At 41.8% G+C, this 24,035-nt stretch overlaps 1 protein-coding gene across 2 annotated transcripts in view; it reads right to left on the reverse strand.

Moving 5' to 3' along the window:
• Positions 1 to 8,014: 8,014 nt before the first annotated feature.
• Positions 8,015 to 24,035, reverse strand: part of UNC93B1 (unc-93B1 regulator of TLR signaling) — a 112,605-nt gene continuing 96,584 nt past the window's right edge. The window contains exon 12 of one of the 2 annotated variants that reach the window (XM_075347341.1): positions 8,015 to 9,003. In XM_075347341.1, coding sequence (XP_075203456.1) covers positions 8,692 to 9,003 — 312 coding nt within the window. In that variant the 3' untranslated portion in view covers positions 8,015 to 8,691. The remainder of the gene's footprint in view (positions 9,004 to 24,035) is intronic. The other variant, XM_075347340.1, reaches the window with a different exon arrangement.

A 24,035-nucleotide genomic window follows, 5' to 3' on the forward strand; every position in this document is an offset into this window, starting at 1 on the left:
TGTCTGCCTGCCACAGAGGCTGATGTGGCCCTGCCTGCCTGTCACAGAGGGTGATGTGGCCCTGCCTGCCACAGAGGGTGATGTGGCCCTGCCTGCCTGCCACAGAGGGTGATGTGGCCCTGCCTGCCTGCCACAGAGGGTGATGTGGCCCTGCCTGCCTGCCACAGAGGGTGATGTGGCCCTGCCTGCCTGCCACAGAGGGTGATGTGGCCCTGCCTGCCTGCCACAGAGGGTGATGTGGCCCTGTCTGCCTGCCACAGAGGGTGATGTGGCCCTGTCTGCCTGCCACAGAGGGTGATGTGGCCCTGTCTGCCTGCCACAGAGGGTGATGTGGCCCTGTCTGCCTGCCACAGAGGGTGATGTGGCCCTGTCTGCCTGCCACAGAGGGTGATGTGGCCCTGTCTGCCTGCCACAGTGGCCCTGTCTGCCTGCCACAGTGGCCCTGTCTGCCTGCCACAGTGGCCCTGTCTGCCAGCCATAGAGGATGTGTGCCAGCCATAGGGGAAATGTGGCATCACTGGGGGACGTGTTCAATATAAGGTGGCCATATCCAGATTAAGGGGGCTAATTTTAGGATGAGGGGGCTATGAGGGACATATACCCTATATTATTTGTTAGACGGACACTGGCATTATAAGACGGACCCCATTTATTAAAAAATTCTCTGTTCCTTCACCAAATTTGGGGGTGCATCTTATAATCAGGTGCGTCTTATAAAGCGAAAAATACGGTATATGTTATCGGTAGTTTTGAATTCACTCCTCCATGCCATGCACAGGATGCACCTTACATTAAGGACTAATTTTCATCTCTATGAGTATGTCATTATTCGCGGTTCTTCAGGCTAATTATTCAATGTTTGGCCCATTTAATCTTTAGACTGAGGATTTTACAGTTAGACGACTTGTATTTTTATATCTTGATGTTATTTATAACTGTTGGTTGCAGTGATGTAACTCGTTTTCTCCCTTAGCACCTCTGCACTAATAAAAATTATATTTTGGACCTACTGATCACCTCCTCTTTATTGTTTACTATGGTCTTTGTGATTTGGTCCGTATGTTAGTCCTATAAGTCTGCAGGTTATATGTATAGTCATAAATGTATATACAGTGCCTACAAGTAGTATTCAACCCCCTGCAGATTTAGCAGGTTTGATAAGATGCAAATAAGTTAGAGCCTGCAAACTTCAAACAAGAGCAGGATTTATTAACAGATGCATAAATCTTACAAACCAACAAGTTATGTTGCTCAGTGAAATTTTAATAAATTTTCAACATAAAAGTGTGGGTCAATTATTATTCGACCCCTAGGTTTAATATCTTGTGGAATAACCCTTGTTTGCAATTACAGCTAATAATCGTCTTTTATAAGACCTGATCAGGCCGGCACAGGTCTCTGGAGTTATCTTGGCCCACTCCTCCATGCAGATCTTCTCCAAGTTATCTAGGTTCTTTGGGTGTCTCATGTGGACTTTAATCTTGAGCTCCTTCCACAAGTTTTCAATTGGGTTAAGGTCAGGAGACTGACTAGGCCACTGCAACACCTTGATTTTTTCCCTCTTGAACCAGGTCTTGGTTTTCTTGGCTGTGTGCTTTGGGTCGTTGTCTTGTTAGAAGATGAAATGACGACCCATCTTAAGATCCTTGATGGAGGAGCGGAGGTTCTTGGCCAAAATCTCCATGTAGGCCGTGCTATCCATCTTCCCATGGATGCGGACCAGATGGCCAGGCCCCTTGGCTGAGAAACAGCCCCACAGCATGATGCTGCCACCACCATGCTTGACTGTAGGGATGGTATTCTTGGGGTCGCATGCAGTGCCATCCAGTCTCCAAACGTCACGTGTGTGGTTGGCACCAAAGATCTCGATCTTGGTCTCATCAGACCAGAGAACCTTGAACCAGTCTGTCTCAGAGTCCTCCAAGTGATCATGAGCAAACTGTAGACGAGCCTTGACATGACGCTTTGAAAGTAAAGGTACCTTACGGGCTCGTCTGGAACGGAGACCATTGCGGTGGAGTACGTTACTTATGGTATTGACTGAAACCAATGTCCCCACTGCCATGAGATCTTCCCGGAGCTCCTTCCTTGTTGTCCTTGGGTTAGCCTTGACTCTTCGGACAAGCCTGGCCTCGGCACGGGAGGAAACTTTCAAAGGCTGTCCAGGCCGTGGAAGGCTAACAGTAGTTCCATAAGCCTTCCACTTCCGGATGATGCTCCCAACAGTGGAGACAGGTAGGGCCAACTCCTTGGAAAGGGTTTTGTACCCCTTGCCAGCCTTGTGACCCTCCACGATCTTGTCTCTGATGGCCTTGGAATGCTCCTTTGTCTTTCCCATGTTGACCAAGTATGAGTGCTGTTCACAAGTTTGGGGAGGGTTTTGATTAGTCAGAAAAGGCTGGAAAAAGAGATAATTAATCCAAACATTTGAAGCTCATTGTTCTTTGTGCCTGAAATACTTCTTAATACTTTAGGGGAACCAAATAGAATTCTTGTGGTTTGAGGGGTTGAATAATAAATGACCCTCTGAATAAACTTTTCACAATTTAAAAAAAAAAAAATAAAAAAAGAAATAACATTCTTTTTTGCTGCAGTGCATTTCACACTTCCAGGCTGATCTACAGTCCAAATGTCACAATGCCAAGTTAATTCCCAATGTGTAAACCTGCTAAATCTGCAGGGGGTTGAATACTACTTGTAGGCACTGTATATATGTTGTTTGATTATTAATATGCAGCTAATTTTAACACCTATATTTACTATTCTTTATAAAGCATCATAGGAAAGTCAAAAGTAATCAGCCAAGACCTCAGGAAGAAAATTGTGGACTTTCACAAGTCTGGTTCATCTGTGATGCAAATTCCAGATACCTGAAGGTGCCTCGTTCATCTGTACAAACAATTATATGCAAGTACAAACAAGATGGGAATGTCCACCCATAATACCACTCAGGAAGCAGACGGGTTTTGTGTACCAGAGATAATCATGCTTTGGTCAGACATGTGCATATCAACCCAAAAACAAAAGCAAAAGAACTTGTGAAGATGCTGGTGGAATTTGGTAAGATTGAGCCATTATCCACAGTGGAACGAGTCCTGTATCAACATGGGCAGAAAAGTCACTGTGCAGGAAGAAGCCATTACTCCAAAAGAAACATAAAAAAGACAGATTAATGTATGCAAAGCTACACAGGAACAAAGACCTTAATTATTGGAGACATGTCCTGTGGTCTGATGAAACTAAAATTGAACTGTTTGGCCATAATGAGTATTGTTATGTTTGGGGGAAAAAGGGAGGTTTGAGGCCTAAGAACACCCTCCCAACTGTGAAACACTGGGAATGGCAGCATCATGTTGTGGGGTTCTTTTGCTGCAGGAGGGACTGGTGCATTTCCCAAAATAGATGGCATCATGAGGAAAGAATATTATATGGCAATACTGAAGCAACATCTCAAGACATCAGCGAGTAACTTAAAGCTTGGGCGGAAAGAAGTCTTCCAAATAACCCCAAAGCATACTGCCAATCTGGAAGTTCTTAAGGATAACAAAGTCAATGTTTTGGAGTGCCCATCACAAAGCCTTGATCTTAGTCTATTGAAAATTTATGGGCAGAGCTGAAAAGGCAGGTGTGAGTAAGACGACCTACAAACATGGCTCAGTTATAACACTTCTGTCAGTAGGAATGGGCCCAAATTCCTACCAACTAGTGTGAGAAACTTGTGGAAGAATATCCAAATTGTTTGACCCAAGTCATACAGTTTAAGTGTAATGGTACCAAATATAAATGAAATGTATGTAAACTTTTCACTTTGCAGAAAGTAATACAAATGCCTTAAAACATTCTCTCTTTCTTATTATTCTGGCACTTGACAAATATAAATTATTTTGGTAATCTTCATTGACCTACAACAGGAAAGGTTTAGTTTGATTTCATTGTCAGATACTGAGAAAAACATGCATATGTATCTTTTTAGATAGTGTATGTAAACTTCTGGTTTCCACTGTATCTTCAGTGTTGTCCCATGAAAAGATATATTAACTGCAGGTAACCTGACTTGAGGGGACCTTTCGAGGTAAGGCCACTGAGTTCATGAGGTCCCTTGAGTTCAGCTTACCTGCGGTTACAGGTGGAAGACCATGGGAGCCTCCAGCTGTTACCGCAACTAACGGTGATGTCACCGCTGATTTCTGCGGCTCATTCTCTTCCTGAAGCTCACAGAGGCATCACACTGTCAGTTTAGATGTAGCAGAGCTGGGACCTTTTCGGTGTTTGTGTTTATTTCTTTTGTGGTGAGGAGTTTCATAGACCCATAGCCATTACTAATCCAGGGATTAGTGACAGCTCACAGCAGTCTAGAGACCCTTATAACCCGGACTGCCACTGCACCAGGGAAATTGGGATGAGCTGGATAAAGTGCCGGGATCATCACATCTAATGGATTCGCCAATCCTGGGAGGCTGCAGGCTGCAATTTTTAGTCTGGGGGGCAATAAGCATGAGTCTCCCAAGCCTGAGAATAGCAGCTCCCAGCTGTTGGGCTTTATCTTGGCTGGGTATCAAAATTGGGGGAAACCGCAAGTCATTTTTTAAAAATTATTTATTTAATTAAAAAAAAAAAAAAAGAAAAAAAAAGCTGCATGTGGTTCCTCTTATTTTGATACAAAGCCATGATAAGCGCAGAACTGGAGCTGCAGCCTGTAGCCGTGGCTTTATCTGTGCTTGTATCAATACAGGGGGGGACCTGATGCCTTTTTCATTTATTTATATATTTAACATCATTATAAGGACACAGACAGCGTTTGTGATTCCAACCAATCACAGACGCTGTGTCAGAGTGTGAGGTGTGGTCCAACGGTAGACAATCAGAGATGCCAGTGGAAGGGGAAAGCAGTGAATATGTATGAGCAGACTCATAAGTAGCATTGCAGCGGCATGGAGACTTGTTAAGTACTGCTTTAACCTTTTTTATTTTCTTTCTTTTACAGCCCCCACAACACCATTTAACAACACATCACTTTTGCCTCCCATTGAATTTAATGTTTTCAGCTAGGATCAACAATGGGATTGGCTAGGATCGCAGAACCAATCGGCTATCTTAGGCGAGTTCAGCAATCCTGAATTGATACGATCCTTAGCTGGATCGCTCATCTCTACCTGTAATGAAGACTAGAGAGGTCCAGCTATGGTACATTATACCTCTTCACACCATTATTCCACGAGTAGTACCAGTTCCCTCATCAAGGCTTCTTCATGGTGTTGCCCATGTGGTCCCTAGACCATTCTACAATAATTCTGTCAAAGACAAAAGAAGGACTCATCGCTAAAGAAGATAGACCTGCACTCCAGCCGTGATTGTTCTTTTCCAGCCTCCAGTCTCCATCTGGAGATCACATGGACAATATGATGAAAAGTCCTTAAAGAGGGAACATCACACTAATTCTATTGCTGGAATTTTGTGGTGGAATCAGTGATATAGTCATTTCTCCCAATTGTCTCAAGAACTGTTTTTAAAAACAACAATGCCAGGTCACATGTTGCTACTTGCTAAAGTGCACATGGCCTAAAAGGGCTACAATGGAATGCAGCATCTCCAGACTTTTAAGAGCATATCTGGAACATCATTGGTCGGCATTTGCAAAAGAAGCTGCCAACAGTGGATCTTGATGATTTGCCCAAGTACATTTACTATGGTAGAACATTACGCTCACCTCTCAAAACCATTAACAGCCTTTGTAATAGCAGCAAAGGCAAACAACTGTAAAAAAAAAAAGTAGAGTTGAGGTGGAGATGATAGGTGGCTGGCCCACTCTTCGTACAGGAGCAGTGGCCCACCAGGAATCTTCATGGTAAGGCAGATAGGCACTCTGGGAATGTGAGAATGACTAGTCCATTACTCTTTTAGTTAATGCAAAGCTTACATTACTTGAGCATTATGTGAGATGATAAATACAGTATATTGTAACACCCTAGCATCAGTTCAGGATGTTTGCCAGCATTCATCTCTTTGTAACCTCTAATACTACTTGTTACTTGGAGTTCTCTTCCTGGTGACAAGCCATTTATGGCTCGCTCCAACCTACTTCAAATGTCTTTGATTCCTGAATATCACATCAATTTTCTTAATTGCATTTTTGCAGTGGACAGGAAATCTATATCATATATCGGATGAAAACCTGTTTCTCTCCATTGTTTTAACATATTATTTACTTCCCTAATTTTTTCCATCCTTAACCCACAAAACCAAGTAATCTTTCCTAGTTGGGATGGACCTGCATGTCTTTTATTACCTACTTACCTCCTTCTTTGAATGCAATGTCCAATATCTGCAGACTTTTCTCTTACACTTTCCACATACAATTGGTAATCTACTAAATAGCTACAACCCCATTATGCACAGTGCTGGCCAAAAGTATTGGCAGCCCTGCAATTCTGTCAGAGAATACACAGTTTCTTCCTGAAAATGATTGCAATAACAAATTCTTTGGTATTATTATCTTCATTTAATTTGTCTTCAATGAAAAAAAAAAATTGTCATAAAGCCAAATTGGATATAATTCCACACCAAACATAAAAAAGGGGGTGGACAAAAGTATTGGCACTGTTTGAAAAATCATGTGATGCTAATCTAATTTGTGTAATTAACAGCATGTGTAACTTACCTGTGGCACCTAGCAGGTGTTGGCAATAACTAAATCACACAACCAGTTGACATGGATTAAAGTTGACTCAACCTCTGTCCTGTGTCCTTGTGTGTACCACATTGATCATGGAGAAAAGAAAGAAGACCAAAGAACTGTCTGACGACTTGAGAATCCAAATTGTGAGGAAGCATGAGCAATCTCAAGGCTACAAGTCCATCTCCAAAGACCTGAAAGTTCCTGTGTCTACGGTGCGCAGTGTCATCAAGAAGTTTAAAGCCCATGGCACTGTGGCTAACCTCCCTAGATGTGGAAGGAAAAGAAAATTTGACGAGAGATTTCAACGCAAGATTGTGCGGATGGTGGATAAAGAACCTCAACTAACATCCAAACAAGTTCAAGCTGCCCTGTAGTCCGAGGGTACAACAGTGTCAACCCATGCTATCCGTCGGCGTCTGAATGAAAAGGGACTGTATGGTAGGATACCTAGGAAGACCCCACTTCTTACCCCGAGACATAAAAAAGCCAGGCTGGAGTTTGCCAAAACTTACCTGAGAAAGCCTAAAACGTTTTGGAAGAATGTTCTCTGGTCAGATGAGACAAAAGTAGAGCTTTTTGGGAAAAGCCATCAACATAAGAGTTTACAGGAAAAAAAAAAGAGGCATTCAAAAGAAAAGAACACGGTCCCTACAGTCAAACATGGTAGAGGTTCTCTGATGTTTTGGGGTTGTTTTGCTGCCTCTGTCACTGGACTGCTTGACCGTGTGCATGGCATTATGAAGTCTGAAGACTACCAACAAATTTTGCACCATAATGTAGGGCCCAGTGTGAGAAAGCTGGGTCTCCCTCAGAGGTCATGGGTCTTCCAGAAGGACAATGACCCAAAACACACTTCAAAAAGCACTAGAAAATGGTTTGAGACAAAGCACTGGAGACTACTAAAGTGGCCAGCAATGAGTCCAGACCTGAATCCCATAGAACACCTGTGGAGAGATCTCAAAATGGCAGTTTGGAAAAGGCACCCTTCAAATCTCAGGGACCTGGAGCAGTTTGCCAAAGAAGAATGGTCTAAAATTCCAGCAGAGCATTGTAAGAAGCTCAGTGATGGTTTCCCGAAGCGGTTGTTCGCCGTTATTTTGGCTAAAGGTTCTGTAACCAAGTATTTGGCTAAGGGTGCCAATACTTTTGTCTGCCCCATTTTTGGAGTTTTGTGTGAAATGATCAATGATTTGATTTTTGTTTCACTCTCTTTTGTGTTTTTTCATTGCAAGCAAAATAAATGAAGCTAATAATACCAAAGAATTTGTGATTGCAATCATTTTCAGGAAGAAACTGAGTATTCTCTGACAGAATTGCAGGGATGCCAATACTTTTGGCCAGCACTGTATGGACATGTAAAGGAACCATGCAGTAACTAAAGTTACTGCTGACTTTTATTTGATCCCTATCATTTCTTGCCAATATACTTCTGATGATTATAAAAAATACATAACACCGTGGTTCCATGGCTTAAATTAATCTGAAAGCACACTAGTAATATCACTAAACTATCACTAAGGTAGATTTTGCTTTAATGCCAAAAATATACTTATATGATTATAACCCCCAGACTCATGAACACATCACAATTCCTATTCCCAAGGACATCAGTCAAGCCCTATAATGTAGGATAAGGCACAGCATACAAGATAAAGCATAGACAGCTTGACTTTAATTAACAATGTCTGCATGTCCTTACCTGGATACAACTATTTAGAATATGCACCACTGGACAATTCATTAACTACAATTTGACACATGAAAAGTGCTGCTAAGGACACCTTTAAAGAGTGCAGTTACAAAGCTATCAATGATTTGAGGGGCAAAAATATACAGACATTTTCCCTTTAAATGCAAACATAGAAATAAATAAATGGGTTAGTCATTAAACATACTGAGTTTATGATTATTCTTGACACCTGTATTGAGAAACAAAAAAGACTATAAGAAATCAGGGATGCACTAAATTGTCGGAAAGGTCAATGGTATACACTGTATTCCCATGTTGGCCTACATCACTCCACTACGGCTTGCTCATAACAGCTCCCTGTTTTACGCATTCTCCGTCTCTGTGGTGGCTGTTCTCTGCAGTCCTCCTCTTCACTCCCTGATTTTTCATCCCTGTCCATTTCACTGCCATTTCCCTCGTCTTCAGTTCCAGACTCATCAGAATTTTCTTCTTCTAGGTAACGGTAGCCTTTAACTTTGTGGCGTGGTGAAGGAATCTTAGGAATTCGTGGTTGCACCTTGAGATTAATCTTATGCTCCATCCATAGGTATGAGAGGACAGATATCAAGGCAGATGCAAGCACTAATCCAAGTTTGGCCTAGAAAAGCAAAGGAACACGTTATACATTTGCACTGATTCTATGTAACAATTTTACATATAATTTTTGTTCCCAGGAGTTGTGTGTTTTCCTAATTCCTTGTGCCTTTAAATGAATAGAAAAAAGGTTATTAATCCCCATAAACTTTGCTTTTGTGGCCAGCACAATGATATTTTGTAATTTATCTATTTTTAATATTTGTTAATATTCAGTGCGGAGTATAGACTTCGAGAAGCTTCTGCAACTGTCAGAACTGTCCCGACCGAATTGTATATAGCTGTATAAATCTAGTTATCTTAAGCTATTTCATTTGCTGTTCTGTTGAAAAAGTGAACTTGTGTTCACAGCTACAAATAATTTACATGGCATCAAGATGTTGCATACGCATTTTGCTACGTCTGTGGCCAATTTATAAAGACAAGAGACAAAAAAGTACTCTGTGAAAACATCTACTAAGATGGTGAGGCTTATAAAGCATACTTTAGCGTGCCTGTTGGAATGAAGACAAACTGTGGGTACCTGATTTCACATGTGAGCACTGCAAGAAAACCCTTGAAGGTAAGTAGAGGACTGCTGATCTCTTAAGTGGTAGATTTTTATTTTTCAAAATTTTGAGATCTATTAAACTTTAAAGACCTTTTTTCACATATTTCAATGGTCTACAAAAATATACAATAGATAAACTGTTTTAATATCTTACATATCACTAGTAATGTGTGAAATAAATCAATTTCTCAATCCAAATGTTATTTTATTTCCTTACAGGTTGGTACAACAGAGAAGAAAAGAGCCATGCATTTTGCATTTTTCACTCAACACCAATTGATACGTCGAACTGTCAAAAATGCACCTCCTGTCATGTATCCTGAGATTCCTTCACCCATTGCCCAGCACTGCACTGCCATGATATCAATTTTACCAACTCTTTCAAAGAAAGATCAACCACCTTGAAAAAGAAAGACAGGGGGTCTCCGTCCTTGACTCAATTTCCATGAATTAAATAAAACTATGGTGAAGAAAACTTACTCACACAGCGTGTGTTCCATCTGCAAACAATGCTGATGTCCACAGAATATGAGGAAGGGGGGAGGTAGTATCTATTACACCTCATTGTCCCTTGTTCCTGGAATGCACACAGGGCGCGTACCAAAGCGCGCTTGCGCAATTGTCAGCAACAACGTGTCATCATTCCCAGGCATACGAGCCTCCTGGAGCGCACAGCGTGCGGTCCATTCAGATCCAGTGCTCACCTCATGGAGGGAGGGAGTGTCTAGCACATCACATTATCCACATTTTGTGGAACGCAGACATTGTGTGTACCACATCGCGCATGCGCGATGATTACAATGATCTCCACAGTGCACAGCAGCCTTCAGGGACTAGCAAAAGAAATTGGTCCCTGTACTTTTCACCTATGGAGGCAAAATTCATGCCTTGCACATAGATCCAGATGACAGAATTGGTGCCACCCAAAAAAACGAGTGGCCATCATTACTTTAAGAAATGAAGGTTAGTCGGTCCGAAAAATTGGGAACATTTTGAAAGTGTCCACAAGTGCAGTGGCAAAAACCATCAAATGCTACAAAGAAACTGGCTCACATGAGGACCGCCCCAGGAAAGGAAGACGAAGAGTCACCTCTGCTGCTGTGGATAAGTTTATCAGAGTCACAAGCCTCAGAAATCGCAGGTTAACAGCAGCTCAGATTAGAGACCAGATCAATGCCACACAGAGTTCTAGCAGCAGACACATCTCTAGAACAACTGTTAAGAGGAGACTGTGCAGCAGGCCTTCATGGTAAAATAGCTGCTAGGAAACCACTGCTAAGGACAGCAGGCAACAAGCAGAAAAGACTTGTTTGGGCTAAAGAATACAAGCAATGGACATTAGACCAGTGGAAATCTGTGCTTTGGTCTGATGAGTCCAAAATTGAGATCTTTTAATCTAACCAACGTGTCTTTCTGCGACACAGAAAAGGTGAACGGATGGACTCTACATGCCTGGTTCCCACCGTGAAGCATGTAGGAGGAGGTGTGATGGTGTGGGAGTGCTTGGCTGGTGACACTGTTGGGGATTTATTCAAAATTGAAGACATACTGAACCAGCATGTCTACCACAGCATCTTGCAAGCAGCATGCTATTCCATCCGGTTTGCGTTTAGTTCGACCATCATTTATTTTTCAACAGGACAATGACCTCAAACACACCTACAGGCTGTGTAAAGGCTATTTGTCTAAGAAGGAAAGTGATGGGGTGCTACGCCAGATGACCTGGCCTCCACAGTAACCAGACCTGAACCCAATCGAGATGATTTGGGGTGAGCTGGACCGCAGAGTGAAGGCAAAAGGGCCAACAAGTGCTAAGCATCTCTGGGAACTCCTTCAAGACTGTAGGAAGACCATTTCCGGTAACTACCTCTTGAAGCTCATCAGAGAATGCCAAGTGTGTGCAAAGCAGTAATCAAAGCAAAAGATGGCTACTTTGAAAAACCTAGAATATAAGACATATTTTCAGTTGTTTCACACTTTTTTGTTAATTATTTCATTCCACATGTGTTCTAATTCATAGTTTTGATGCCTTCAATGTGAATCTACACTTTTCAGAGTCATGAAAATAAAGAAAACTCTTTGAATGAGAAGGTGTGTCCAAACTTTTGGTCTGTACTGTATACAGACCTCCCGGTCTATTGTCACATAAGAATTTTCCATCTGAGAGCAATGGTACCAAGGCTACCCTAATACAGATAGAAGAGAGGTATATATCCCGGTTAACTATACATTTAGAACTGTAACAGCTAAAATGAAGTGGAGGGAGACACAAATGGGTCTGAGATATGCAGGATATGAAAAGATAACTGCTTTAAAATAGCATACATTTATGTCAGTTATGTCAAAGAAGCAGTATGTACATCAATATTCAGTGGACCTACTGAACATACAGGGATCATAGAAGAATAAACATAGATCCCCTGTGTCCCAATCAACAATACAACTACATGGTCAACATGACCAAAATCATAGTCAACCTTGGTATATGTAAAGTTACAGTTTTATCAAGAATCTTACAAAAGCTTAGAGAAAAGTCTTTGTTCACGAAGTTGGAGAAATTTACTGTTTCTGTACGCTTAGTTTTGTTTCTGAGGCTCATTGTATCTGATGAAGTACTTAAGATGGATCCTGGGCAAGTACAGGTAATAATTGATTGGATTCAACCTTGGGACCTTAAGCCTGCTTTACACCTTACAATTAAGCATATGATATCGTATGCGATGTCACACGCCCCCATCGTATGTGCGGCACGTTCAATTTGTTGACCGTGTCAATCGATTAAAAGCTGTCACACGTACTTACCCCTCCATACGACCTCGATGTGGGCGGCAAACATCCACTTCCTGGAGTGGGAGGGACGTTCGGCGTCACACGGCAGCCGGTCAATAGAAGCATCCCGCCCACCTCCTTCCTTCTGCATAGCCGGCGGGACGCAGGTAAGATCTGTTCATCATTCCCGGGGTGTCACACGGAGCGATGTGTGCTGTCTCGGGAACAATAAACATCCCGACATGCAATTTTTAGGAAATGAACGACGTGTATGCGATGAATGGTTTTACGTTCAATCGCAGTCGCACGTAGCTGTCACACGCTACAACAACACTAACGATGCCGGATGTGCATCACTTACGACGTGACCCCACCGAGACATCGTTAGATATGTTGTAGCGTGTAAAGCCCACTTTAAAGCATTGCAATGGTTTCTAGTATTTGCCAATTACTACAGAAGATTTATTAACAATACAATTCTCATAATAGAAGCCCTTATTATAAGCACCAAATCGGCCAATTTAGGGCGAAGAGGGTGCCAGCACTACTCATAGTAACAGTGATACAGAGGAGGACAAGAGTAAAGTGCAAAAATACAAATACTTTTATTGAAACATACACAACACAGGACAAGTAAAAAGTGGTGGTACACTACCATAAAATGGAAGAGGGACAGGATGCCAATGTATGAGTATGGTAGAATAAGGACAGCCAACCGAAGTGTATCAATTGTGAAATAAATGGTTATAAGAGATAGGGGCTGTTCACCAAATGAACTCAAGACAGAGGCAAATAAGGATAGTACAGAGCAGGGACAGTGAGAAGGGTTGCAGCACTAAATTCCACCATGGGATCCCCGCACAATAAGGGGAAAACCATGGAGGGAGTGTAGCCTGCAATACCAGAATCAAACGGTAAAGGAGTTGCAGCACAACAATTTCCTCCAGATGGTGTGGAGAAAAATGTGGTGAGGTTATAACCTAAGTATAAAAGTCAATGTACAATTGCAGTACATGGACCGAGGGCTGTAGGGGCACATGAAGTATTTAACAACAATTTCTTACCTAAAGTGCTAGTGCAATGAAATATTCCAAGAATGTGCTCCAAGTCCTGCAAGCCAAAACACTGTCCGAAAAGCTCAGTGAAGTCCCTAAGAAGCGCCCAGGATCTCCATCCGACGCGCGTTTCGCGAGGTCAAGCTTTCTCAAGGTGGGGAGCCAGAGTCTAGTATTTGCCAATTACTACAGAAGATTTATTAGGGATTTTTCTCAGATTGTCAAACCAACCTCTCACTGATCTCACACCTAAAAGGGTAGGTCTTAGGGTTTGGTTATCAGATACTGTTGAGGTCTTTAATACATTGAAAAAGTATTTTATGTCTGCTGCAGTTCTTATTCAACCACATCTCCAGCCTTTCATTGTGGAGAAGGATACTTCTAAATCAGGATAGGGGCTGTCTCAAGGTCCAAAACCATCAATCATCTTGTGGACATGTGCATTTTTCTCTAGGAAATTTTCGGCTGAGAGAAATTATGATGTTGGAAATCGTGAATTGCTCGCTATTAGGGCTGAGCGGATCCGGATCGGATCCGCGCAGTTTTAATGATATCTAGGTGTCAGACCCGGGCGCGGGATTCCGGGTGCACGATCCGGATTCGGCAAATAAAGTAAAAATAAACAAAACAACAAATAAGCGTCAGTTTCATACTTACCAAGACTTGGTGTCATGGCGGCACACTGCTTCCGGGTCGCGCTTTCACTTCCTGTACTGTGCACGCAATCACACAGCTTTCAATGTTTTCCCCGCCCACCAGCCATCTTCTCATCTGTGATTGGCTACTGGCTGAAATGCCCCCCTTCAGCCTGTGACAGTCTCTGCTGCAGTCATCGCTTATTGCGGCTCAGTAATAGGCTACACTCAGAGCTGGCAGTCTTCTCTATGGCTGCTCGCTCTGAGAAGTAGCAGTGCTGGATATGTCGTCGTGGGACATTGTGTGGATTACGCCAGAGCTAGAGGGCTGTGTTGGGGGTCAATAAAGTGGTGAAGGAGGGCGCGTTTTGTACTTTATTTCAAATAAAGGATTTTTCTATGTGTCTTGTTTATTTACAGGTTTGTGTGATGCAGGTAACTGATAGATGCCTGTGCCATCACAAACCTAGGGTTTAGTAGCAGCTGTGCGCCGCTATTAACCCCTGCTATTACCCCGATTGGCACCGCACCAGGCCACGGGGTAGAGCCGGTATTGCACCGGGATTGTCACATCTAATAGATGCGGCAATACCGGGTGGCTGCGGGCTAAGAATATACCAGCTCCCAGCCGACATTATCATGGCTGGGGATGAAAACTGGGGGGGGACCGCACGTCGGATTTTTTTTTAATTACTTATTTAAATTAAAAACCGCATGCGAGGGACTCCCGCGAGTCTGACATAGCAGCACAGCCGCACATTTCTCACAGGAACGTGCATGTGTTTCTAGGTACTTTCACGGTCATGTTCAGAGAACGTCAGGCTGTAAAAAAAAAATCCCGCCAGCAAGTGGAAATTTGGTGCTGAAATCTGGTGCAGACGATTTCAGCACCAAATGTGCACCTCCTGGCAAAAAAACGCAGCAAAAATCGCGAAAAAATAACCACGGCAAAAACCGTAACAAAAAATGCGTCAAAACACCACTTTTTTTGCAAGAAGGTGTAGATTGGATGCAGGAATATGGTGTAAAAATTTCAGCACCAAATTTGCATCCCTTGGCCAAAAATAAAAAAAAAAAAAAATTCTGCCAGCAGGTGGAAATTTGGTGCTGAAATCTGGTGCAGATGATTTCAGCAAAAAATGTGCACCTGCTGGCAAAAAAAAGTGTCAAAAATCGTGGAAAAATAACCGCGTCAAAAAAATGCGTCAAAACACCGCGTTTTTTGCCAGGAGGTGTAGGTTGGATGCAGGAATATGGTGTAAAATTTCAGCATCAAATCTGCATCTCTTGGCCGAAAAAACTGTGATTTTTCTGCTAGGAGATGCAGGTCTGTGAACTCAGTGACCTCCACCTGGTGACCACAGGTGAAGGACCATGGGAATCTCCAGCTGTTACCGCAAAAGACCTGAGTGACGTCACCGCTCAATACGCAGCTCATTCATTCTCTGGAGGTCACAGAGAGCGGTCGTGCTCTATGGCCACTCTCTGTGATATTCAGATGTAGCAGAGCTGAAGCGGCGTGGGACCTCATGTGGATTACGTCGGACCTGGAGGGCTGTGTTGGGGGGTTAATAAAGTGGTGAAGGAGGGGGTGTTTGTATTTTATTCCAAATAAAGGATTTTTCTCTGTGTGTGTGTTTATTTACATTCACTTACAGGTTTGTGATGCAGGTATCTGATAGACGCCTGTGCCATCACAAACCTAGTGTTTAGTAGCAGCTGTGTGCTGTTAAACCCTGCTATTACCCCGCTTGGCACTGCATCAGGCCACCGGGAAGAGCCGGTATCGCACCTGGATTGTCCCATCTAATAGATGCGGCAATACCGGGTGGCTGTGGGCTGGAACCCAACATCGTTTTTTTTTTTTAATTATTTATTTAAAGAAAAAAAAAAGCCACCGGAATCACACATGCAAGGGACTCGCGCGAGTCTGCCATGGCATCACCCGGCAAAGCCTCGCACGTGTGACTGGATACACAGCACAGATGCAGCATGACAGATGGGGCTGCAGCCACGAGCTATATCTGTGCTGCCGATTGTTTATTTTTTACCACCATGCTGACCGGCAGAGACTTGTACTGCTTTCCCTGCCCACCGGCCATCCTGGCGCCTGTGATTGGTTGCAGTTAGCTGACACGCTGACACTCAGGGTGGGGGCGCATCAAGCTGCAACTAATTACACGCACCGGTGGGTGGGCAAAACAATGAATATTGAATTGTCGGCTCCAGAAGGTAAAAGCATGACCCGGAAGGAGTGTGCCGCCATGACAGCGCCTCAGTGAGTACACCGCGCTCGCTCCTACCCCCCTACCCCTCCACAAACATTTTTAACCCCTTCACGACCATGGACGGATCTTTCCGTCATGGATGGTGTCCCGGTAAGCCCCGCCCCCTGCCGCGGGCAGGCGGCATGGATCGGCACACATATCAGCTGTTTTCAACAGCTGACATGTGTGCCTACATGTTCCGAGTGGAATCGCATTCCACCCGGAACATTAACCCCTTAGATCTCGCTGCCAAAGTCTGGCAGCGAGATCTATATGCGCGCGGCCATGTTTTCTACTTACCGCCGCCCCCTCCGGACGTCACGTGAGTGATCACGTGACGTTCGGTGGTTGCCATCGTAGCACAGGGTCATGTGATGACGCCTGCTGCTATGAAGTTTCACTTTCATTCTTCCTCGGCACGGAGCAGAGGAAAAAAGAAAGTGACTATTTCTGCTGTTTACAGCGGTATAGCTGTGATCAGCAGATAGCGATCAGCAATCGGATTGCTGATCGCTATAGCCCCCTAGGGGGACTAGTAAAATAAAATAAAAAAAGTAAAAAAAAAGTTTTAAAAAATTAAAAAAAAACAAAAAACCTAAAAGTTCAAATCCCCCCCCTTTCCCCACATTGAAAATTAAAGGGTTAAAAAATAAATATACATACACATATTTGGTATTGCCACGTTCAGAAATGCCCGATCTATCAAAATATAAAATCAATTAATCTGATTGGTAAACGGCGTAGTGGCAAAAAAATTCCAAACGCCAAAATTACGTTTTTTGGTCGCCACAAGTTTTACGCAAAATGCAATAACAGGCGATCAAAACGTAGCATCTGCGCAAAAATGCTACCATTAGAAACATCAGCTCGAGACACAAAAAATAAGCCGTCACTGAGCCATAGATCCCAAAAAATAAGAACGCTACGCGTTTCGGAAAATGGCGCAAAACGTGCGCCACTTTTATTGGACAAACTTGTGAAATTTTTTTAACCCCTTAGATACAAGTAAATCTATACATGGTTGGTGTCTACAAACTCGCACCGACCTCAGGCATCATACCCACACATCAGTTTTACCATATAGTGAACATCGTGAATAAAACATCCCAAAAACTATTGTGCCATCACACTTTTTTTGCAATTTTTCCACACTTGGAATTTTTTTGCTGCTTTCTAGTACACCATATGGTAAAACTTATGGTTTCATTTAAAAGTACAACTTGTCCCGCAAAAAACAAGCCCTCATATGGCAAGATTGACGGAAAAATAAAAAAGTTACGGCTCTCGGAAGAAGGGGAGCAAAAAACAAAAACGCAAAAACGGAAAGTGCCCCGGGGCTGAAGGGGTTAACTTCCGGATTCCGGTCCCCATTGACTTATATGGGCACTGGATTCCGTAGCGGATCAGACTCTTTTTAAAATCTGGCAGTGATCCGCCGGTCCCGGATTTTTTGGTCGTTCGATCAGCTCTACTAGCTATCAAATTAGCTTTTGAAAAATAAAGAAATTTTTTGGAGGGATCTATTAATCAATCACTGTTGTAAGGGATCATAAAAATTTCGCTTACATTACATCTGACAAACTGTTTACCTCGAGGAAGGCCAGATGTTCCTTTCCACTAGATTCCATTTTTCTATCACGTTTAGGCTGGGGTTTAAGAACATGAAAGCTGACGCTTTGTCACGCAGCCTTGTTTCTCCTGCAGAACCTCCATGCTTCATTCTTCCTCAGGATATTTTGGTTTCTATAGTATACTCAAAGTTGGAAGCAGGGATTTGTTAGCATCTTCCACTACTCCAGTGTTTAAATTGTTTGTTCCAGTTTATCCTAAATTACGTCTGTTGTAGGAATTTCATCATTCTGTTTTGAGTGGTCACCCGGGGGGGCACAGTTACCCAAAAGGCTATTGCTTGTCTCTCTTTGTGGTCATTCATGCATAACAATATTAAAAATGTTGTATCCGCTTGTGAAACTTGTGCAGGCACTACTGTCTGTCATAGCCATCCATCTCAGGAATTGACTCCATTGTCAATTCCAGAAAGACCGTGGACTCATTTGTTCATGGATTTCATTACTAATTTGCCCTTTTCTGGTGAAAAAACTGTTATTTGGGTGGTAGTAGACGGGTAAGCAAGCCCACTTTGTTCCATTATCTGGATTACCTAAAGATGAAAGGCTTTCCAGGTTGTTGTGGCAATTGTGGCAAGATTGCATGGAATCCCTATGAACATTAAAACTGAGGGGCGGGGGGGGTGCAATTTGCCTCCACATTTTTTAGACCATTTTGTAAAAAAATTAAAAAATTGGGGATGGATTTGTCATTTTCCTCTGCCTTATCACCAATGGTCAGACTTAGGCTATGTGCGCACGTTGTGTCGGAGTACCTGCAGTTTATTCTGCACGTTTTCCTTCCCTTGGTTTTTGACCAAATGGCTTTTGGCCATTTTTTAGCGCTAAAAACGCATGCGTATTTACCGCGTTTTTAGTGCGTTTTCAGCGCTTTTTACCTGCGTTTTCACCTGCGTTTCTGCAGATGCGTTTTGTAGATCAAGACACTGAGAAATAAAGTTGGAATAGTCAAAAAGAATGAAAAAAGTGAAAAAAAGGATAAAATTAACTTTTAATAAAAATATATGGAACATTATCAATTTTAATGAAATAATAGTGGTTATGCACATTTTAACAGAAAAATAGGTAAAGTTTAATATTTTTTATCATTTAAATTTTCGGTTTTTGTGTGTGTGTAAAGGAACATTATAACCCTTTAATTTTATGCCAGAAAAGCATGCGTTTTTGAAGCCAAAAACGCAATGGAAAAGCAGGTAAAAAGCATGAAAAACGCAGGAAAGTTGATTTTGGTTGCGTTTTGCCATTTCTCATTGACTCCAATGTTAAGGAAACGCTGCAGAAATGGCAAAAACAACTGACATGCTGCTTCTTTTTCAGCATGGTTTTTGACCACAAATATGCAATTTAAACGCTGCAGAAAAAAAAGCAAAGTGCAGACAGGATTTCTGCTTTTCCCATAGACTTTGCTGGCAATCAAAAACGCATGCGTTTTAGCGCAAAAACGCTGCTGCTAAAAACGCTGCAGAAACGCGGAAAAAAACGCAACGTGCGAACATGGCCTTAGAGGACAAATCAGTCTTTGGAGCAAATATTAAGATGTCTTGTTGCGGCTCAGCAGCAGGATCGGTCCTCATATTTCGCTCTTGCTGAGTAATATATTGCAACGCTTGTCTATTGCAATGCATTATACCAGTGATCAAAGTAATAAAAGTTAAATTCCCATACAGGGACTAAGTAAAAGAATTTCTAAAAATATTAAAAAAAACCCCACAAAATAAAGTAAAAAAAATACTAAAAAATATCAATAAATATATTTGGTATTGCTGCAGCAGGAACAACTTGATCTATAAAGCTATCGCACTATTTAACGCCTTCAGTGCGCACCATAAAAAAGGCAAAATATGATGCTTTTTATCATACCGCCAAAAAAAGCCGAATAAGGCCCTGTGCGCACTGGAAAAATGAATTTTCTTAAGAAAATTCTGCAGGCACTGAAAGATTACCGTACCCGCGGAATAAAACGCAAAAAAACCGCACCGAAATCCGCATGTGTTTTATTGCGTTTTGGTGCGGTTTCGGTGCAGTTTTATATAGATAGATAGATGGATAGATAATCAATAGATTGATCTGTCCTCTATCAATCAATAGATGGAGTCCCTGTGAGGACACTGCAGTTCTCACGGTTGGTAGTGTGTTCACATGACCGTGAGAAATGTAATTACCTCTGCAGTCTCGTTGCGAGGCTGCATTCAGTACAGTGTGTCAGTCGAGGTTGGATGCAAGCTTCGTGGGACCTCGGTGGATTACGCAGGAGCTGTGTGTTGGGAGGGGTTAATAAAGAGGTGAAAGAGGGAGCTTTTTTGTCTTTTATTTAAAATAATGAATTTTTCGGTGTGTGTGTTTATTCACTTTACTTACGGGTTAATCATGAAAGCTGTCTCATAGACGCTGCCATAATTAAGCCTGGACTTAAATGGCAGCGATCCGCTGCCATTTAACTCCTTATTACCTGGATTGTTACCGCATCACGGCAATCTGGAAGAGCCGGGGACACTCCAGGACTGTCGCATAATGCATGCGACAGTCCTGGGGCAGCTGAGGGCTGATATTCTTGGCTGCAGGAGGGGCATTAACCCTGGCCCTCGTCCTCCCCAGCCTGAGAATACCGGGCTGCCACTGTGTGTTTACCTGGCTAGACGGTAAAAATACGGCGGAGCCCGCGTTTTTTTTTTTCTTATATGTGCGTTTCATTTCTATGTGTATTCTATATGTCTGTGTCTGTGTGTGAGTGTGATGTGTGTGTTCACTATATGTCTGTGTCTGATATGTGTGTGTTTACTCTCTGCACGGCTTCCTCTTCCTGTCATAATGACATCACTTCCTTGCAAAACGCAGGCAGTAATGAACATTATGTCCCAAAACTGCGAAATACCGGAGGGAATAACGCAGGAAAACGCAATGAACCGCACAGAATTTGCTGCCTGCCTTATTCCCTGCGGGATTTCACGATTACATTACAGTTAATGGAGTGAAATCCCGCAGCTATCTGCGGAAAAGAAGTGACATGCAATTGTTTTTGCTGCGGGAATCCCGCAGCAAAACATGCAGCTGTCAAGATCCGCATAGTGCGCACAGCATTTTCTTTTCCCATAGGATTTGCTGGTGAATCACTGCAGAGATGTTATGAACATTTTCTGCAGCGAAACAAGCAGCAAATCCGCGGCAAAAAACGGCAAGTGCGCACAGGGCCTAATACAAGATTGCAAATTTGCATGGAAATTAAAATGGGATCTCTGAAAACTTTATCTTAACCCACAAAAAACAAGCCCCACTCAGGTCAGAGGAAAAATAAAAAAACTTGTAGCACTTAGAATATAGAGATGCAAAAATAATTATTTTTTTAAAAAAATTGTTTTTATTGCGTAATGGCGTCAAAATATTAAAAAAATATAAAAATATATTATAAATGTGGTATCGCTGGAATCGTACTTACCCGAAGAATAAATAAAGCCTTCTTATTGACTTTACCACAAGGTGAATTGTGTAAAAAAAAAAAACTCCTTAATTGCCGTTTTATTCTGCCTACCACAAATCGGAAACGAAAGCAATCGCAATAAAAAATGATGTCCCGAAAACTATACCAATAAAAACGTCAAGCCATCCTACAAAAAACAAGCCCTCACATGACTCAGTCTGCAGAAATATAGAAAATTATAGCTCTCAAAATATGTTGATGCTAAAACATTTTTTGTAATAAAAAAAGCTTTTTTGTGCATAATAGTAGTCAAGCATAAAAAACAGCTATAAATCTGGTATCATTGTGATCGTACTGAGCCGAAGAATAAAGCAGTCTAATCATCTATACCTCACGAGGAATGGCGTGAAAAAAATAAAAACAATTCTTGACCTGCTGTTAATTTGTTCATTCTTCCTTCCAAAGATCGCGCTACAGCGCAGCTCACATTTATCCTGCACTTTATGCTGAATGCTTACACCAGCGTTTACTTGTAAATGTCTTAACTATGTAATTCATAAAAATGAAAAATGCCTTTCATGGAACATTCATTCTAATGAGGTGGAGGAAGTCATTTTGAACTCTCTTTATGGCCTATAACTCAGTGGTGTCTGTCTTCTTACTTGTGCATAAAAGCATGGTCGACCACAGATTTGTGCCCTTCTGAAAAGACAGAAACCGCTAAACAGAGGCCAGATGGTGTCTACTGTAATGTTGCTGTATCTTTATAGTGAATGAATCTCTTGGGGGTATCATTAATTCTCATCATTTGGAGATTTAGATGGAAACCGTGATGTAAGTGCATAGAGTATGGGATAAGTGTGATCCAAGATTTTATGGCAAATGTTCAAAAAAACCTCAATCAACTCAATCTACAAAAAAAGACGAGGCCCCACACAGGTCCATCATCTATCAATAAAAATATATGCAGTTTTTACATTACTGGTAACACAAAGACTCTTGAAAAGTGTTATGGTTCCCCCCAAAAAAAGAATATAAGCTAAATCTGCACTCCCAAATCCAAATGCCCACCTTTGGTCTGACGCCCAGTTTGCCTAAACCATGTCCACGTTTGGCATTTCTCTAATGAGGAGAGCACACTTAATTTAAGGAGTTCATGTCTCTAGATGCAGAAACTGGACACAATGTACGGGAACTACAATGTACTGGGTACTAAAATGTACTGGGCACTACGATGGCAGATTTGCAATTTTCACTCAGCAACATCCATTGCTGCTTGTTTCTGTGAGAAATCAATTGAATCAAAATCGTCACTACTCCTGTTGATTAATTCCAAGATGGGTATAATTTCCAAAATGGGGTCACTTGTGGGGGAATTCTGTTCTTCTGGCACTTAGGAATTCTGTAAATGGAGTCAACATACCAAAAAAGGGGGGAGACCGAACAAAGATCTATAATAATAACAACCTTTATTAAATATAAAAGAATTAAAAAATCTCATAAGACACCAGCCATAGACTGGAATGAAACAAGACGTCACAACAAAGGCCAAATTCATGCACAGAGTAATATATGAGATCATAAATATATTTTCAGAAAACTGTGCATTACACAATAGTTGTGATCAATGGAAAACCATTGTATTGCCATAAAGAAAGGAGGGAATAATGTAAAGTGTCATGTGCAGCAGGAGATTAAATCACCAAAACTAATGAGGTTACTAGCTGAAAGTAAACGCACACAAACACCTGATCACAGGAGTGATCAGTGCTGGCGCTGTCAAGGTGCTGGAGCTTTAAGTAAACAATAGTAAAGTGTATTTACCTAGATGTTACAGGGACACTAGACACCAGGCTGTGGGTTGTGATGCCTTCCCCTGACGCTCGCATTTTGGCGCTTCCTTTTGGAAAAGGAGGTTTTACATTCAACTAGTAACCTCAGTACTTATGGTGATTTAATCTCCTGCTGCACATGACACTTTACATTATTCCCTCCTTTCTTTTTGGCGATACAATGGTTTTCCATTGATCACAACTATTGTGTAATGCATTATATTATTTATTGATAAGCACTTTTATTCCATACATATGTATATATAAAATACACTATATTCTATATTGATAATTACTTTATTATATATTCTTTTATATACATACCTTGGTTCACTATGTATGCACCATAAATATTTTGACATACAGCACAGTTTTATGAAAATATATTTATGATCTCATATATTACTCTGTGCATAAATTTGGCCTTTGTTGTGACGCCTTGTTTCATTCCAGTCTATGGCTGGTGTCTTATGAGATTTTTTAATTCTTTTATATTTAATAAAGGTTGTTATTATTATAGATCTCTGTTCGGTCTCCCCCCTTTTTTGGTATTTTGTCTAATCTGTATGGTCTGGTGGGCCCCCACACATTGGTTATTATTATAAGTACACAATCTATTCATATTATATACGTTTTTATCCTGCTGTGTGGCATGGACCTATCTTAATCATTATTTGTTGTAAATGGAGTCTGCAAACTATTATGGGAAAATCTGTGCTCCAAGATTCAAATAGTGCTTCTTTCCTCCAGAGTCTCGCTGTGTAGCTACACAGTACAACAGAGCTACATATGGAGTATTGCCACATTCAGAAATAATTGTGACACATTTTTGATCCATTTTGACCCATATGCACATGTGAAAATGTAATATCTGGAGCTAAAATA

The sequence above is a fragment of the Anomaloglossus baeobatrachus genome, chromosome 5 (assembly GCF_048569485.1).
Source record: "Anomaloglossus baeobatrachus isolate aAnoBae1 chromosome 5, aAnoBae1.hap1, whole genome shotgun sequence".
Lineage (NCBI taxonomy): Eukaryota > Metazoa > Chordata > Amphibia > Anura > Aromobatidae > Anomaloglossus > Anomaloglossus baeobatrachus.